Raw genomic sequence first — 19,881 nt, forward strand, 5'->3', positions numbered from 1 at the left:
TATCATGAAAAAGTTAATTTATTTCAGTTCTTCAATACAAAAAGTGAAACTCCTATATTATATAGAGTCATTACAAACATAGTTATCTATTTCAAGTGTTTATTTCTGGTAATGTTGATGATTATGGCTTACAGCCAATGAAAACACAAAAGCCATTATCTCAGTAAATTAGAATACTTTATAATAACAGCTTGAAAAATTTTTTAAAATCTGAAATGTCCTACTGAATGTATGTTCAGTAAATGCCCTCAATACTTGGTCGGGCTCCTTTTGCATCAATTACTGCATCAATGTGGCAATGTGGCATGGAGGCGATCAGCCTGTGGCACTGCTGAGGTGTTATGGAAGCCCAGGTGGCTTTGATAGCAGCCTTCAGCTCGTCTGCATTGTTGGGTCTGGGGTCTCTCATCTTCCTCTTGACAATACCCCATAGATTCTCTATAATAGATTCTATGGGGTTAAGGTCAGGCGAGTTTGCTGCCAATCAAGCACAGTGATACTGTTGTGTATAAACCAGGTATTGGTACTTTTGGCCGTGTGGACAGGGGCCAAGTCCTGCTGGAGAATGACATTTCCATCTCCAAAAAGCTTGTCGGCAGAGGGAAGCATGAAGTGATCTAAAATTTCCTGGTAGACGGCTGCGCTGACTTTGGTCTTGATAAAACACAGTGGACCTACACCAGCAGATGACATGGCTCCCCAAACCATCACTGATTGTGGAAACTTCACACTAGACCTCAAGCAGCTTGGATTGTGGCCTCTCCACTCTTCCACCAGACTCTGGGACCTTGATTTCCAAATGAAATGCAAAATTTACTTTCATCTGAAAACAACACCTTGGAGCACTGAGAACAGTCCAGGTCTTTTTCTCCTTGGCCCAGGTAAGACACTTCTGGCGTTGTCTATTGGTCATGAGTGGCCTGACACAAGGAATGCGACACTTGTAGCCCATGTCCTGGATACGTCTGTGTGTGGTGGCTCTTGAAGCAATGACTCCAGCAGCAGTCCACTCCTTGTGAATCTCCCCCAAATGTTTGAATGGCCTTTTCTTAACAATCCTTTCAAGGCTGTGGTTATCCCGGGTGCTTGTGCACCTTTTCCTACCACACTTTTTCCTTCCACTTAACTTTCCATTAATATGCTTGGATATAGCACTCTGTGAACAGCCCGCTTCTTTAGCAATGATCTTTTGTGGCTTATCCTCCTTGTGAAGTCCGTGAATGACTGCCTTCTGGACATCTGTCAAGTCAACAGTCTTCTCCATGATTGTGTAGCCTACTGAAACAGACTAAGGGACCTTTTTAAATGTTTAGGAAGCCTTTGCAGGTGTTTTTTGTTAATTATTCTAATTTACTGAGATAATGACTTTTGTGTTTTCATTGGCTGTAAGCCATAATCATCAACATTAACAGAAATAAACACTTGACATAGATCACTCTGTTTGTAATGACTATATAATATATGCGTTTCACTTTTTGAATTGAAGAACTGAAATAAATAAACTTTTTGATGATATTCTAATTCTGTGAGAAGCACCTGTACATAGTGGATCTCTGCAGACAGCGTGTAGCATTATGTGAACCTTACCTACACACTCCATTTGATGGACATCGTAGTAGTAGCCGTTAGAGCAATAGCAGGCAAATAGCGGATCCTTGTTAAGACATACACCTCCTTTGCAGAGTTCTGGTCCAAAGAGCTTGCATTCATCAACATCTTAAATAGAAAAACATGGTAAGTATATGATTAGAGGGAAAGTTTGTTTGAAGTGTGATGCCCAATGTATGATAGATGCGGGTTACATCTTACAGATACAATCTATCCAATCATGTCGTAGTTCAATACAGAAATGTATCCCTAGCACGTACCTTTGCTTCCTTGACCTGACGTGACATAACCCACTCCATAAGGACACAACCTTCGGTATTCAGCTAAAAAAAAAAAAAATAGACTTGAGAACCAGAGCTGTATCAAATATGATTGAGACCCCTGGGCAAATAATGCATGAAGGCCAAAAAGACCAAGTAGAGCTGCCAGATAGTGTACTTCTCACATAATGGTGCCAACACCACTACCATTCAGTGCCAAATAGAATCACAATATACACGATGCCTACATAAAATGACCCATAATGCCTACATAATAAATAACTGTGCCAACAATACTACAATCAGTGCAATACGTTCTGTTATAGTGCACAAGATTGGGGTACACTGTCTAAGGAGTAGTGAAGATACTTAAAAGACTGTAACCAACCATGCGAGTGTCACCACTCCTTCGCTCAGTGAGTGACTGTTTTACTGCCCTATGGAATCTGGGTCATGCTGAGTTGTCGGTGTTGTGATTGACAGCTCGGCCATTCAATCTGTGAATGGGAGATGCTGGGCTTTCTCCAGGTGTTCTCTCTTCTGGAGATTGCCCAACCACTTAACTGAGCTGTCTACTTCTGAACTCTGCCAGATGTAGTTTGTGCTTCCCGGTGAGTGTTTGCCTGATTCTGTTGTGCTGAGTTCTGATCTTCCACTGCCTGACCCTTTGGACCGTGTTCTGACTATTCCTTCATCTTGTCCTTTTGCTTTGATCCACTATCTCCTGGTATTTTGACGCCGGACCGTGACCTGACTTACACCTTTGTCTTTCCCCTTGGTTTTCTATATGCTCTCTTGGTACTGATCCCTGAACGTATGACTTCTCTGTCTCACAGTCTGTCCATGAGTAGTGACTAGTGTCACAGCGAGTTATCACCTGATCACTAGGACTGGCATCAATCCAAAGAATAAGCCCTGAACTAGCCAATGTACTTGCAGTCCCGTAGACAATGAATGGTGCGCTACATCTGTTCCATGCTAATGGGGCATTTCTGAGCCATGTTTTCTGGATCGGGAGTCCCAGTTGTTGTACTCCCAAAGATCAGCACTTATCCCATGGATAGATGATAATTTGGCCAGTTGGGAATAGCCCTTTAATGTTGGAGGTATTTGCTCCAAATGTTTAAGCTATGATCCTGATCTGTTGAAACCTTGCTACCAATAAGACCCACTGGTAAAGCTCCTAAAGATTTTCCGGAATGATGGGACGTTTCTTAGCCTTGTACTTTTTAAATTTTTATAATTTATGTTGTGAAATTGTACTAATTTAGTACCTAATGGTCCCGGAAATATGATGCTGATTTGGAATATGCAAAGGCAGGTTTGGCTTCTTTTGGATTTTGTTTTGATTTTCTTCACCTTGCGCCTTCTCCGCTGGCACCTAGCACTTGGGTGACATGCCCTGCCAGCAGCACTTAAGGCTGCCATACACTTTAGATGATAATGAGCCAGTCATTGATGGTGCAAATACATCACAGACTACATTGGCCAATGTTGTATTTTTTTCTGAAATTGTCCATTTTATGTGAGTTTCATGTAATGTGTAATGGCTCTCTTCAAAGGGTATTCTGGGACTCATTAAGGGTGACCTATCCATAGGATAAGTCATCAATATTAGGACCCACACTCGGCACCCAAATCAAGCAACTAAAATTCCCTCTGGCATAAGACTGCCGTATGAGTTGGTGGCCACTAAGTGATGGACAGGACTCATGATCAGTGGGGGTACTGGGTGTCAGACCCCCACCAATCTCATACTGATGATCTATCCTGCTGATAGTTCATAAGTATTTTAGTCCTGAACAACTCTTAACTACTTCCCTGGCAGTGGGTGAAAGCCATGTAGACACATGTGTCTTTGACTGGGCATGCTATACTGGCCTTGGGGAACATTAGTACTGAGTGATATCGGGGGCGCTGAGGTATTGGGATCAAATATCCAGATGTTGTTCAAGCCCGGAGACAGTGTATGAACTATGATACGATCCCTAAATCTAAACAAGCCCTTCAAGAAAAGTGGTCTACAGGATGTTACCCGATTCCATGCTAGGACATCTCTGGATTTGGCATGCTTGTCCCCATCCTTTTCCAACTGTACAACAACATTCGGTCTGGCTGACATTCCTGATAAGCACATTGTCACACACGTTGGGGTCTTCCAGGTTGTAATAACACTCCTTTAGGCCTGGGGTAGCCACAAACTCTACCCTAGTTAAAGCGGTATTGTTTGGATATGCAGGACGCGCTGTAGTAAAGAAGGAGAAAAAAACCAATAATATTAAATTAACTTTTAAATGTGAAAAATAAATTATAAAACATCCCATCCAAGATCCAAACAGTGCACTAGTCAACTCCACCATGTCTGCTCAGCAATAGGTCATAGCCCTACATGCGAGATCTCCAAGGAACCTCTCACCGGCAGAGCTTGTCCTTATGCACTTTCCGAACATTGGGTCAAACTCTTCATTGCTGTTAGGACAGATGCAGAGGAAGGATCCTTCCACGTTCTCACATAGGGCCGTCCCACAAACGCCTAATAATGTCTCACACTCATCAACATCTGGAAAAGAGGAGATACCAAGGTCGAGTAACTCAAAATTCAGCATGTAATGCTCCAAGAGAAGAGCAGAACATGAATGTACAGCAATCAACCGACTTTTTTTTTAGAATTTGAGTAGTCTTCAAGGAAGTTTGAAGGTGTATTTTTTTAGTTTTGGAACTCCAGAACAGCTTGTTTTTACATAGTTTTTGGTTACTTATGTTTGTAAGTATACAGTTGAAACCAGAAGTTTACATACATTATATAAAAATACACACATGCATGTTTTTCTCAATATCTGACATGAAATCAGAATAAACCTTTCCCGTTTCAGGTCCATTAGGATTACCATAATTTTTAATATTTTCCAAATGCCAGAATAATGAGAGAGACAGAGAATGTTTTAAGGCATTTTTATTGCTTACTGAAAAGTCAAAAGTTTACATACATTTCATTAGTATTTGATACCATTGCCCTTAAACTGAATGACTTGGGTCAAACGTTTGGGATATCCTTCCACAAGCTTCTCACAATAGTTGGTCGGAATTTGGGCCCATTCCTCCTGACAAAACTGGTGTAACTGATCCAGGTTTGTAGGTCGCCTTGCTCGCACCTGGCTTTTCAGCTTTGCCCATAAATTTACAATAGGATTGAGATCAGGGCTTTGTGATGGCCACTACAAAACATTGACTTTGTTATCCTTAAGCCACTTTGTTACCATTTTGGCAGTATGCTTCTGGTCATTGTCCATTTGGAAGACCGCCCAAGCTTTAACTTCCTGGCTGATGTCTTGAGATGTTGCTTCACTATTGTCACATGATCTTCTTTTCTCATGATGCCATCTATTTTGTGAAGTGCACCAGTCCCTCCTGCAGCAAAACAACCCCACAACATGATACTGCCACCCCCGTGTTTCACAGTTGGGATGGTGTTCTTTGGCTTCCAAGCTTCTCCCTTTTTCCTCCAAACGTAACGATGGTCATTATGCCCAGAAAGTTCAATTTTAGTTTCATCAGACCACAGGACATGTCTCCAAAAATTAAGGTCTTTGTTCCTGTGTGCATTTGCAACCATTAATGTGACTTGTTCATGTTTCTTTTGGAGTAATGGCTTCTTCCTGGCACAGTGGCCTTTCAGACCATGTTGATACAGTACTTGTTTAACTGTGGATATTGACACAATCTTACCAGCTTCCGCCATCATCTTCACAAGGTCTTTTGCTTTTGTCCTTGGGTTGATATGCACATGTCGGGCCAAAGCATGTTCATCTCTGGGACACAGAACTGGTCTCCTTCCTGAGTGGTATGATGGCTGGATATTACCATCTTGTTTGTACTTGCGTATAATTGTTTGTACAGTTGAATGAGGCACCTTCAGTCATCTTGAAATTGTACCTGAGGATGAGCCAGACTTATGCAAGTCCACAATTCTCTTCCTGATATCTTGGCTGATTTCTTTAGACTTTCCCATGATGCTACACAAAGAAGCAGTGTGTTTCAGGTGTGCAATAAAATACATCCACAGGTGTGTCTCTAATTAACTCAGAAGCTTCCAAACACATGACATCATCATATGGGCAGTCCAGAATTGTATGAAGGCATAGTAATCTTAGTGTATGTAAACTTTTGACTTTGCAGTAAGTAATAAAAATGCCTTAAAACATTCTCTCTCTCTCATTATTCTGGCATTTGGCAAATATTAAAAATGATGGTAATCTTAATTGACCTAAAACGGGAAAGGTTTATTCTGATTTCATGTCAGATATTGAGAAAAACATGCAGATGTGTCTTTTTATGTAGTGTATGGAAACTTCTGGTTTCAACTGCACATGTTGCTATTTTTCTATTTTTGCGGGGTATTCTGCAAGGAAGGTTAGTAACAAAACCCAAGGTCATTGTAAGTCTTTCCTGAATACAACCTCAGGACAGGAGAATATATCCAATGTTTCATTAAAAGATTTACAGGGATGATCCATCTTCGGCGAAGACGATTAGTCCAAACCATGAGGGGATTTTGATCTTAAGTTAGCAATTTTGTGACAAAAAGGCTAACAGGAGGAGGCATGTTTGACCAAATTGTTATAACTAAAAACGGAAAATGGGGCCAATTTTAGGAAAAATCTGCACCTTCTAAACATATAATCGTAGGGGTCAGGGATATTTTTGAAGTCCCTTATTTTGGAGTATGACTTTTTCTTAAGCCAATGCACAAAATTTATAAAATGGAACACAGTGTATGCTGATTTTGGCACAAACTTAAAAAACATGAGAACTTGCAAGCGGAGTGAGAGAAACACCTGGTGATGGTCGACAGCTAGAGTTGGTACGAATCAAGTCACCTGTCCCATTCCATAGGCCACGACATTGGTCTATGGCCACCGTGCGGGAGTGGGAGTACCGCCTCTTTCCTGCTGGCATCCGTGGCTCTTCTTTTTTTGACTAGCTGGGCTGGCATGGCTGGCTAATCAATGAAACAGCCACGGATGACAGCAGGTAAAAGGCGGTACTCCCATGGGATGGCCACAGATCACTTTCTTGGCCGATGGAATGGGGCAGGTGAATTGTTTCACACCAACTCTATCTACAAGACTTCAGACAGAAGAAAGTACAGCTTTGTTATGGCGAAAGGGAAAGAATCAGAAGAGAGAGGCGCAAGTTTCCCTAAATAATTGGAGCAAAAAAAAAAATAATAATTGGCACCACTACTGTATTGTAGGTTGGATAAAAAAAAAACACCTTATGGTGGCTATGCACATTAAGTGAATGTGGGGTTGTCCCGACTTTCTCCTGACAGCAGATGTTGGGAGAAAGAAGGATTGGGCATGTTGTATTTCAACATGTCCAATCATTCTGTTCTCAAGGGAACAAAATGATTGGGAAGCTTTCAACGGACTCTTGACAGCAGATATATCTGGCAGAGCCTGATCTCGCCATTAAGGAATAATAACTATTGGCCGAACATGCAATCTGAGTTGCCACCTTTAGTAGTAATTGTGCTTTATAATACCAGTACTATAACCTCTAGTCTGGCCCATAATGAAGGCACTCACCCACACAGCGCTGATCGCCCCGCTCCCCCTCAAAGCCCTGGTCACACAGGCATTGGTAGGCTCCAACTAGATTGAGGCACAGGGCGTGCTCCCCGCAGACAGTCTTATTTAGACATTCGTCGATATCTGACACATGAACATACCCGGGGTTAGGACTCAAGCCAAGCGGCCCTGCCTTATTAGTTTATGATTGCAAGATGGTAAAGCCGCAGTCACACCACCATGTGCATAACCATTTCAGCCTAGTAAATGATGGCCAGCTTGGGTTCTCACCGGTACAGTCTTCAGAAGAGGATAGCTGATAGCCGGGCTCGCAGTCACTTATGCATTTGTAGGATCCCGGTGTATTTTGGCATCGCAAAGATCCACAGATCGAATCTCCATACTCCAGACACTCGTCTACATCTACATAACGTAAAAAAAAAACCTTAATCCTGAGAAATTGCTTTAAAAGTAAGAAAGAAAGGTAAAGGTGAAAATAAAAGTAAATGATAGTACACAGATGTAACGTACCTACACAATGCCGACCCTCGTCGGAAAACTCATGGCCCCAGTTGCATATACATCGATAGGTGCCAATAAGATTCTCACAAACGGCGTTGTCTCCGCAGATCGTCGAGTTATTAGCGCACTCATTGACATCTATAGAATGAAGATTACATTCATTATCCTCTACTTTATAAGAAAAAGCCATAGAAGTGAATGATAGCAGAAATGAATAGAATTGCTTTCTGAAGGGTTGATATGACTGAAAGGGATTTCCAGTTTCAGAAAACCCCTCTCTCCCAGCTGCAGTTTGTTTTTAAAAAACAAACAAATTAGGCTTTACTCACCCTCCCCAGGCCCGGCGCTGAGTCTCTGTTACTGCTCCAAGTGTTCGATTTGACGTCAGCGCTGCAGCCAGTCAGGGAGTGGCGGTGGAGACTCAGTGCTGGACCTAGGGAGGGTGAGTGAAGAACAGTATGTTTTTAAAAAAAAAACAGGAGCAGGGGCAGAGGGGTTTTCCGAAATTCGTTATAAACCCCCATGCACTTTAGATGAGAGTCGGTCAACCAGTCGACAATCTGACGTGTACGCGGGTCCTCCTGACTGGAAGAGAAGGACCATCGGGAAGTTGAAATTTCAGTGTCTGATCCTTTGTTTTCAGGTAGCAGCTTTCTTCTCTCGCCCCATTGAACTTGCTCAACTGAGCCCAGCATTCATATGTATGGGGGAGTCAGGAGAGATAGCTGTCAGCAAAATAAACGCTCTGCCAGCACTTTATGTGTGTGGACAGCAGTACGGCTCCTCTTTGGATCCATTTGAAGGGATTAAACCAGAACATGAAAAAGAGATAATGGACAGAAAACAGACTTTATAGGGTTACAGAGGAGTGTTAACAGTCATTGTACAGGAGGAGGAGGACGTGAGCTGTGACATCACCTATTGTGAATGGTGGATCCTGTGTTATCTACTGAATATAGAGGTGTTATCAGTCATTGTACAGGAGGAGGAGGTGAGCTGTGACCACCAATTGTGAATGGTGGATCTTGGGTTATCTACTGTATATAGAGGTGTTATCAGTCATTGTACAGGAGGAGGAGGAGGTGAGCTATGACATCACCTATTGTGAATGGTGGATCCTGTGTTATCTAATGTATATAGAGGTTATCAGTCAGAGTACAGGAGGGGGAGGAGGTGAGCTGTGACAATACCTATTGTGAATGGTGGATCCTGTGTTATCTACTGTATATAGAGGTGTTATCAGTAATTGTACAGGAGGAGGAGGTGAGCTGTGACATCACCTATTGTCTATTCTCACCTGCGCAGTCCCCGGAGGCCGTCAGCCTATATCCGCTATCACAGGATGCAATACATCGATATGACCCCAATGTATTTTCACAGGTTTGTGTACCACAGAGAGCGGCTCCTCGCTCCTGGCATTCATCAATATCTGGCGGATATATTATTTATTATTTAATGGCATCATGACATAGCAGGACATTTATCATCTGGATGATCCCCATCTCATCTCACCTATACAATTGCTGTTATCAGAGGTTGCTCTTAAACCGGTTGGACACGCGCACTGGAAGGAGCCCACGGTGTTGGTGCAGCGTCCTCCTTGGCAGAAGATGCCGGTATGACATTCATCCTTATCTTTTAAGAATACATCAATACACTTTTATTATAAAGCCACCCTGTGGCTTGTATTGCCCGTGACCGGTAGTGGGTGTTTGTACCCGTTATACATTCGGGCCCAGAGTTTCTGAACTTACCAACACATGATGAGCCATCAGGGGTAGTGACGTAGCCCTCCGCGCACACGCATCTATAGGAACCCTCCGTATTCTGGCACTCTCCACGGGGGAAACAGAAGTCTCCTTCTAGACACTCGTTAATATCTGCAGTAGATAAAATACATGGCAATTACACCAAAATCAAAATTTAGTGGTCGTTGAAGAACATATACTGCCAAACCCCCACCAATGAAAATGCAGAGGTTCTGCGTCCTTGTTTGACTGGAGTAGAGGTTGGTCATATTCGCTTCTTCTCCATGTACAGTCTATGTGTCACGGGGGTATCAAGTGTGACAGACAGTCGTTCTGGATCTGGCTGTAGAAGGTCACTGCGCTTGGTATTGCAGGCGCCTTCCTGATCCTCTCATCTCTGTTATGTAGTGATATCCTTCTCCCTTTAGGATCCAGCAGTGACCTCCACCTTCTGCTGCTAATTTACACACCCTTGCTTTGTAGTTAAAAACTCTCAGTGTCTCCAGAGTCACTGGTAATAGTTCTATGTTCCTCTTCAGGCTTGGAGTACTAGTAGTCGGCTAGTTTCCTCTTGGAGTTCCCTTGGAGGACAGTTGGCGTGATCTCGCTGGTATCTTCTCAAGCTAAGTGCATTCCCTTTGTTTGTTTACCTTGTTGTCTTTAGTTTTAGTGGGGCCAGACTAGTGTTCACCCTGTCCCCTCCATATCTAGGGCCAAGCTCTAGGGACATTCAGGGATTAGGTTTCCTGCTCGGCGATAGGTGCGGAACCTATTTAAGGATGACAGGGTAGGCAGGGTGATATTAGATCTGCCTAGGGGTCTCCACTCCCCGTTTCCCTAGTTCTTGGGCTCCCTTCCACCTCTTCCCATCGTTGTACACTTGTTCCTTCCCTCACCTTGCATTACACTATGGGACTGACGGAGATGGCTGAGCCCTGGAGGACCACTTTATGGCCATGTTCAGTATTTGGTCAGTATTTTCCATCAGTATTTGTAAGCCAAAACCAGGAGTGGGTGATAAATACAGAAGTGGTGACGTGTTTCTATTATACTTTTCCTCTGATTTGCTCCTCTCCTGGTTTTGGCTTACAAATACTGATGGAAAATACTGACCAAATACTGAACGTGTGAACGTGGCCTAGCATTGACATTTGGCTTGACCAAATAAGCATGCTATGATACAAGCAGAGTTTTGCACATTTGACGTCCTCTGACCTGTGCACTTTGTTTTATCGCTGCTCAGTCTGAACCCAGGGGCACATTCACATTGGTAAGAGCCGTCGGTGTTAATACATTTTCCATTAGGCCCGCAGGAAGACTCAGTCAGACACTCATTGATATCTACAGGAAACAGCAGAAATAGATTAATGCTAAAACATCTTCTATTTTTTATATTATTTCATCCTTTACATTTTCTTCTACATAATCCATTTTCTTCTTTCAATTCTACCTGTAAAAGGGAACTTATCAGCAATATATTTACATATGGAAGCAGTAATATGGCTGTGTAGGCAATTGTTCCCTAATAAAAATGATAGCTTTTTTTATAGAAATCTGATGTGCCAGTCATGAGAAATCTAGTCTAGAAGCTATATGCAAATCAGGCTGGAAGTGCACAGTGGGCGTGTCCAGCCTTCCATTTATAAAGACGCACTGACAGTTTCCCTTTTATATAAGTATCAAAATTATCAGCATGTATACATATATACAGTCATGGCCAAAAGTATTGAGAATGACACCAAAATTATATTTTCACATGATCTGCTGGCCTCTGGTTTTTATTAGTGTTTGTCTGATGTTTATATCACATACAGAAATATAATTGCAATCATATTATGAGTACCAATAGGTTATATTGACAGTTAGAATGAGTTAATGCAGCAAGTCAATATTTGCAGTGTTGCCCCTTCTTCTTCAAGACCCCTGTAATTCTCCCTGGCATGCTCTCAATCAACTTTTGGACCAAATCCTGACTGATAGCAGTCCATTCTTGCATAATCAATGCTTGCATTTTGCCAGAATTTGTTGTTTTTTGTTTGTCCACCCGTCTCTTGATGATTGACCACAAGTTCTCAATGGGATTAAGATCTGGGGAGTTTCCAGGCCATGGACCCAAAATCTCTATGTTTTGTTCCATGAGCCATTTAGTTATCACCTTTGCTTTATGGCAAGGTGCTCCATCATGCTGCAAAAGGCATTGTTGGGCGCCAAACTGCTCTTGGGACGGTTGGGAGAAGTTGCTCTTGGAGGACATTCTGGTACCATTCTTTATTCATGGCTGTGTTTTTAGGCAAGACTGTGAGTGAGCCGATTCCCTTGGCTGAGAAGCAGCCCCACACATGAATGGTTTCAGGATGCTTTACAGTTGGCATGAGACAAGACTGGTGGTAGCGCTCACCTCTTCTTCTCCAAATAAGCTGTTTTCCAGATGTCCCAAACAATCGAAAAGGGGATTCATCAGAGAAAATGACTTTGCCCCAGTCCTCAGCAGTCCACTCCCTGTACCTTTTGCAGAATATCAGTCGGTCCCTGATGTTTTTTCTGGAGAGAAGTGGCTTCTTTGCTGCCCTCCTTGAAACCAGCCCTTGCTCAAAGAGTCTCCGCCTCACAGTGCGTGCAGAAGCACTCACACCAGCCTGCTGCCATTCCTGAGCAAGCTCGGCACTGCTGGTAGTCCGATCCCGCAGCTGAAACAGTTTTAAGATACGGTCCTGGCGCTTGCTGGTCTTTCTTGGGCGCCCTGGAGCCTTTTTGACAACAATGGAAGCTCTCTCCTTGAAGTTCTTGATGATGCGATAGATTGTTGACTGAGGTGCAATCTTTGTAGCTGCGATACTCTTCCCTGTTAGGCCATTTTTGTGCAGTGCAATGATGGCTGCACGTGTTTCTTTAGAGATAACCATGGTTAACTGAAGAGAAACAATGATACCAAGAACCAGCCTCCTTTTAAAGTGTCCAGTGATGTCATTCTTACTTAATCATGACTGATTGATCGCCAGCCCTGTCCTCATCAACACCCACACCTGTGTTAATCACTAAAACGTTGTTAGCTGCTCCTTTTAAGACAGGACTGCAATGATGTTGAAATGTGTTTTGGGGGTTAAAGTTCATTTTCTGGGCAAATATTGACTTTGCAAGTACACTAATTGCTGTTCAGCTGATCACTCTTTGACATTCAGGAGTATATGCAAATTGCCATTACAAAAAATGAAGCAGTAAACTTTGGAAAAATTACTATTTGTCTCATTCTCAATACTTTTGGCCATGACTGTACTCTGAATTCACCAGTTGCCACTTCTTCTCTACTGAACACCTAATTGGTACAGAGAGCGTAATAACGCAAAGCCACCACCAGAAGGAGCCAAATGAAAACAGATTTTTAAAGGTTCAGTACTGGTGAATTAACCCCTTCGCCGCAACCAATTTTTGTTTTTTTGTGCTTTTGTTGTTTTTCTTCGACCTCTTCAAAGATAGACCTTTTTTTTAATTTGCTTTACCGGACAAGTAATTTTGAATGACATTTATTTTTCAATTCGATGTGCTGGAAAATGGGGGAAAATTCCAAGTGCGGTGATAATGGTGAAAAAATATTTTTTCTTTCTGGTCTTTTGCGGCATTCATTGTGCAATGAAGTTGACCTGTACAATTACAAAGATACCAAACTCGTAAAGGTTTTTTCTTAATTTAGGTGGAGAAAAAAAAATATTCAGAAGTTTGTAAAAACAAAAAAAAAAATAGATTTGTATCGACTTTTTTTTTTAGACCTATAACTGTTTTATTTTTCCATCAATGGAGCTGTTTAGGGGCTTGTTTTTCGCATGGTTCGCTGACGTTTCTATTGGTCCATTTTAGGGTCACTTATTTATTGCATTTTTGGGGGGGGAGATGCAGTAATTGAAAAAAGGCTATTGTGGCATTTGTCTTTTTTTTTGCTTTACGGCCTATATATTTATTCACTGCAGTATATGTAGTAGATAAAATATATTCCAGTGTGTATGGTAAATGATGGTCTCATGAAGCTCAGCCTGTGGCTGGGCTTCACAGGGGTGCTGAGATGGCAGCCATGGGGGTCTTTAGGCTACGCCTTTCGATCACTACTGCGCTCTTAATCATAGGTATGATTAAGGGCTCATACTTATCTGCCTTTAAATCGGATGAATGCAATCCGGTAAAAAATCGGATTGCACTCTGACTAATATTAATCAATGATTCTGCGCTTATCTGCGATTTTTTTTTTCTCAGCTTGGATCGGGCTGAAAAAAAAATCACAGCATGCTGCAAGTGGCCTCGTATATTGGATGAGATTCGCCAATACAAGTCTATGGGTACGAGAAAAAAACCAAAAAACGCACGGCACTCAGACCATGAGAGTGCCATCTGATTTTTACGCACCCATCTCACAGAAAACTCAAGATTTCGTCAGTAAATTCACAGCGTGAACTGGCTGAATAGAATAGATATATAGAATAGATAGAAAGATGTCAGTGAGATATATAAATACTGCAGTGCGAGTGGTGACGTCAGTACGGTTACCGCAGTTTACAGGATGGTTCACACAGAGGTTACCCTGAGAACCGCTGCCTATGAACTGCGGTAACCTTAATTACGTCACCGCTCGTCACCACAACCAGGTTCTCACGGTACTCTCACTGTATTCCGGCTGGCGTGCTGAGCGGTCACATTTCTCATGTCTCCGCTCAGCACATCATCCGGTTGTAGCAGAGTTGGGGATCGTCATCGGATGTCCTTATTATGGAATTACGGATAACTTTGATTTCTATAGGAATAAATGAGTAAAAGAGGGTCTGGGTGTTTTTTTTTTCAATTAAAGGACTTTTCTCTGTGTGTGTCTTTATTTTGCTTTTGATTACAGAGTTAGTAATTGGTGTGTCGAATAGACACCTCTACATCAGTGGTGGATTAGGAGTAGCAAGGGCCCCGGGCAGTTTAGAAGGTGTTCCCCCCTACCCCCCCTCCACACACACACACACACACACACACACACCTGACATGTCACATGATCCCCTGTGATAGATCACGTGATAGTTCTTGTGAAATTAATTTGGCACAATATTAATATATTAATTATAATATTTTTTTTTACATTAATTGTATGACTTAATATTGAGCACAATTAAGTATGCTGACATCACCTATATGCAATATGAGACCTTACACACAATATGAGCTGCCATAATCCTCCTATACACAGCAGGAGGCCGCACGTAGCCATCTATACACAGCAGGAGGCCGCACGTAGCCATCTATACACAGCGGGAGGTCGCACGTAGCCATCTATACACAGCAGGAGGCTGCACATAGCCATCTATACACAGCAGGAGGCCACACGTAGCCATCTGTACTCAGCGGGAGGCCGCACATAGCCATCTATACACAGCAGGGGGCCGCACGTAGCCATCTATACACAGCAGGGGGTAGCACGGTGCCATCTATACACAGCGGGAGGCCACACGTAGCCATCTATACACAGCATGAGGCCGCACGTAGCCATCTATACACAGCGGGGGGGCCGCACGTAGCCATCTATACACAGCGGGAGGCCGCACGGTGCCATCTATACACAGCGGGAGGTCGCACGTAGTCATGTATACACAGCATGAGGCCGCACGTAGCCATCTATACACAGCGGGGGTCCACACGTAGCCATCTATACACAGCAGGGAGCCACACGTAGCCATCTATACACAGCAGGGGGCCGCACGTAGCCATCTATACACAGCAGGGGGCCGCACGGCGACATCTATACAAAGCAGGAGACCGCACGGCGCCATCTAGACACAGCGGAAGGCCACACGTAGCCATCTATACACAATGGGAGGCCGCATGGTGCCATCTATACACAGCGGGGGGCCGCACATAGCCATCTATACACAGCAGGGGGCCGTACATAGCCATCTATACTCAGCAGGAGGCCGCACGGTGCCATCTATACACAGCGGGAGGTCGCACGTAGCCATCTATACACAGCAGAGGGCTGCACGTAGCCATCTATACACAGCAGGGGGCCACATGGTGCCATCTATACACAGGGGGAGGCCACACGTAGCCATCTATACACAGCATGAGGCCGCACGTAGCCATCTATACACAGCAGGGGGCCACATGGTGCCATCTATACACAGGGGGAGGCCACACGTAGCCATCTATACACAGCATGAGGCCGCACGTAGCCATCTATACACAGCAGGGGGCCGCACGGTGCCATCTATACACAGCGGGAGGCCGCACGGTGCCATCTATACACAGCGGGAGGTCGCACGTAGCCATGTATACACAGCATGAGACCGCATGTAGCCATCTATATACAGCGGGGGTCCGCACGTAGCCATCTATACACAGCAGGGAGCCACACATAGCCATCTATACACAGCAGGGGGCCGCACGTAGCCATCTATACACAGCAGGGGGCCGCACGGCAACATCTATACAAAGCAGGAGACCGCACGGCGCCATCTAGACACAATGGGAGGCCGCATGGTGCCATCTATACACAGCGGGGGGCCGCACATAGCCATCTATACACAGCAGGGGGCCGTACATAGCCATCTATACTCAGCGGGAGGCCGCACGGTGCCATCTATACACAGCGGGAGGCCGCATGGTGCCATCTATACACAGCGGGGGGCCGCACATAGCCATCTATACACAGCAGGGGGCCGTACATAGCCATCTATACTCAGCGGGAGGCCGCACGGTGCCATCTATACACAGCGGGAGGTCGCACGTAGCCATCTATACACAGCAGGAGGCCGCACATAGCCATCTATACACAGCAGGAGGCCACACGTAGCCATCTATACACAGCGGGAGGCCGCACAGTGCCATCTATACACAGCGGGGGGCCGCACGTAGCCATCTGTACTCAGCGGGAGGCCGCACATAGCCATCTATACACAGCAGGGGGCCGCACGTAGCCATCTATACACAGCAGGGGGTAGCACGGTGCCATCTATACACAGCGGGAGGCCACACGTAGCCATCTATACACAGCATGAGGCCGCACGTAGCCATCTATACACAGCGGGGGGGCCGCACGTAGCCATCTATACACAGCAGGGGGCCGCACGGTGCCATCTATACACAGCGGGAGGCCGCACGGTGCCATCTATACACAGCGGGAGGTCGCACGTAGCCATGTATACACAGCATGAGGCCGCATGTAGCCATCTATATACAGCGGGGGTCCGCACGTAGCCATCTATACACAGCAGGGAGCCACACATAGCCATCTATACACAGCAGGGGGCCGCACGTAGCCATCTATACACAGCAGGGGGCCGCACGGCAACATCTATACAAAGCAGGAGACCGCACGGCGCCATCTAGACACAATGGGAGGCCGCATGGTGCCATCTATACACAGCGGGGGGCCGCACATAGCCATCTATACACAGCAGGGGGCCGTACATAGCCATCTATACTCAGCGGGAGGCCGCACGGTGCCATCTATACACAGCGGGAGGCCGCATGGTGCCATCTATACACAGCGGGGGGCCGCACATAGCCATCTATACACAGCAGGGGGCCGTACATAGCCATCTATACTCAGCGGGAGGCCGCACGGTGCCATCTATACACAGCGGGAGGTCGCACGTAGCCATCTATACACAGCAGGAGGCCGCACATAGCCATCTATACACAGCAGGAGGCCACACGTAGCCATCTATACACAGCGGGAGGCCGCACAGTGCCATCTATACACAGCGGGGGGCCGCACGTAGCCATCTGTACTCAGCGGGAGGCCGCACATAGCCATCTATACACAGCAGGGGGCCGCACGTAGCCATCTATACACAGCAGGGGGTAGCACGGTGCCATCTATACACAGCGGGAGGCCACACGTAGCCATCTATACACAGCATGAGGCCGCACGTAACCATCTATACACAGCGGGGGGGCCGCACGTAGCCATCTATACACAGCAGGGGGCCGCACGGTGCCATCTATACACAGCGGGAGGCCGCACGGTGCCATCTATACACAGCGGGAGGTCGCACGTAGCCATGTATACACAGCATGAGGCCGCATGTAGCCATCTATATACAGCGGGGGTCCGCACGTAGCCATCTATACACAGCAGGGAGCCACACATAGCCATCTATACACAGCAGGGGGCCGCACGTAGCCATCTATACACAGCAGGGGGCCGCACGGCAACATCTATACAAAGCAGGAGACCGCACGGCGCCATCTAGACACAATGGGAGGCCGCATGGTGCCATCTATACACAGCGGGGGGCCGCACATAGCCATCTATACACAGCAGGGGGCCGTACATAGCCATCTATACTCAGCGGGAGGCCGCACGGTGCCATCTATACACAGCGGGAGGCCGCATGGTGCCATCTATACACAGCGGGGGGCCGCACATAGCCATCTATACACAGCAGGGGGCCGTACATAGCCATCTATACTCAGCGGGAGGCTGCACGGTGCCATCTATACACAGCGGGAGGTCGCACGTAGCCATCTATACACAGCAGAGGGCTGCACGTAGCCATCTATACACAGCAGGGGGCCACATGGTGCCATCTATACACAGGGGGAGGCCACACGTAGCCATCTATACACAGCATGAGGCCGCACGTAGCCATCTATACACAGCAGGGGGCCGCACGGTGCCATCTATACACAGCGGGAGGCCACATATAGCCATCTATACACAGCATGAGGCCGCAGGTAGCCATCTATACACAGCAGGGGGCCGAACGTAGCCATCTATACACAGCGGGAGGCCGCACAGTGCCATGTATACACAGCGGGAGGTTGCACGTAGCCATCTATACACAGCGGGAGGCCGCACTGCGCCATTTATATGTGGCACCCCAGGGGTCTGGTTGCCACAGTGGTAGAAATACCAAGTCTGAGAGCGAGCATGGGTTTTCCTGGTCAGGAGCATTATTGCATGCCACACCTCCTGCCCCAGTCCAGGGAGGGGAGGAACCTGCCCTTTATACACTGGATCTGGAGCAGGGTTAGCAGAGAAGTCTAGTTCCAGAGGAAGGGACAGAGCAACAGCAAGGAGCTCTGTAGGAGCCAGGAGCTGAAGGCCAGGGACTGGAGCAGAGAGCTCGTCCTGGCAGAAGACGCAGAGAATCGGACACCGGAGTCCGAGGCTGTGAGGATATTCACATCCAGCAGCAGAAACCACCAGGCAGGGGATTTCAGGTCCTCTGGCCATAGAAAGCCCGGAGGCTCAGTCACACGCAAGGGAACGGCACCACCATCAAGGAGTGGAAGGAACCAAAGGCCCCAAGTCACCAGCCATACGGGTGAGCACCACACGGTACAGTCAGGGACGTGGGCTACTACACGACTACAGCAGGGTAGCCAGGAAGAGTGCAGTCAGACGGGAAGGCCTACACCTCCACCTGGCCAGGGGGACTCTTGTTCGCTGACTGGCCTCACAGACTGACCAGGCCTCTAAAGTTAGCCAGTACTCCTGGCAGGGCCTTCTTCATTACCAACAGTAAAGACTCTGAACTGCACTGCACGGACTCTGAGTCATTTCTGCTGCGCCCATGCACCACAACCCTCACCATCTACACACGCTGCCCTGAGGCCATACTCCTCCCGTGGGGAGTTATACTATCCTCTGCTGCGCACCCAACATCAGCCTCAGTGGTCTGCCCCGCAGAGGCGGTTCTCAGTGACCGCAATCCACTGGTGGCGTAGTCGGACATTTCAACAGTAAAAAACAAGTAAACAGATCCGCCACTGGTTTGACCACCCTGAGCCACGGGACCAGGTCGCCGCCACGGAGACTACAACCCCCAGCATTACACAGAGACCCGGCTCCGGGTATTCCCCCACACACGCCCAGGGGGCGCGTCAACTTTGGCGTAGTCGGCAGGATTGAAACCAACCCGTTATCATCGGGTATTGCGTGCCTAGAGAATGTTTCACTGTATTGAATGTGGCGCCCGCCCCAGAAGAACGGACGCCATTATGTGCGCGCCAAAAGACAACAAGAAGCCACCTCCCATCGTGGGCCAGGTCCCAGAATGGCGCCAAAGACGGAGCCCACCCCCAACAGCCATGAGTGCGGCTGTAGAGATGTCCATCAACGTGGGGGGCTGCCCCTGAGAGTGATTGTCAGCAGATTGCCCCGGGACCACCCCCAACAGGGGCGGAAGGAAAAGAAAACCGAGG

The 19,881-nt window shown here is 46.3% G+C and overlaps 1 protein-coding gene across 3 annotated transcripts in view; it reads right to left on the bottom strand.

Annotated features, from left to right (window-relative positions):
* The window catches only part of LTBP4 (latent transforming growth factor beta binding protein 4), a 143,000-nt gene that overhangs the window by 11,202 nt on the left and 111,917 nt on the right, over positions 1–19,881 (bottom strand). For 2 of the 3 annotated variants that reach the window (XM_073641474.1, XM_073641472.1), the window contains 11 exons: positions 10,924–11,049; positions 9,715–9,840; positions 9,473–9,595; positions 9,258–9,389; positions 7,970–8,098; positions 7,730–7,861; positions 7,457–7,582; positions 4,285–4,428; positions 3,904–4,113; positions 1,869–1,931; positions 1,588–1,716 (listed from right to left, as the gene is read on the bottom strand). In XM_073641474.1, coding sequence (XP_073497575.1) covers positions 1,588–1,716; positions 1,869–1,931; positions 3,904–4,113; positions 4,285–4,428; positions 7,457–7,582; positions 7,730–7,861; positions 7,970–8,098; positions 9,258–9,389; positions 9,473–9,595; positions 9,715–9,840; positions 10,924–11,049 — 1,440 coding nt within the window. The remainder of the gene's footprint in view (positions 1–1,587; positions 1,717–1,868; positions 1,932–3,903; positions 4,114–4,284; positions 4,429–7,456; positions 7,583–7,729; positions 7,862–7,969; positions 8,099–9,257; positions 9,390–9,472; positions 9,596–9,714; positions 9,841–10,923; positions 11,050–19,881) is intronic. The other variant, XM_073641473.1, reaches the window with a different exon arrangement.

The sequence above is a fragment of the Phyllobates terribilis genome, unplaced genomic scaffold (genome assembly GCF_046119375.1).
Source record: "Phyllobates terribilis strain yellow unplaced genomic scaffold, ASM4611937v1 Scaffold_7__3_contigs__length_470593459, whole genome shotgun sequence".
In the NCBI taxonomy this organism is placed as follows: domain Eukaryota; kingdom Metazoa; phylum Chordata; class Amphibia; order Anura; family Dendrobatidae; genus Phyllobates; species Phyllobates terribilis.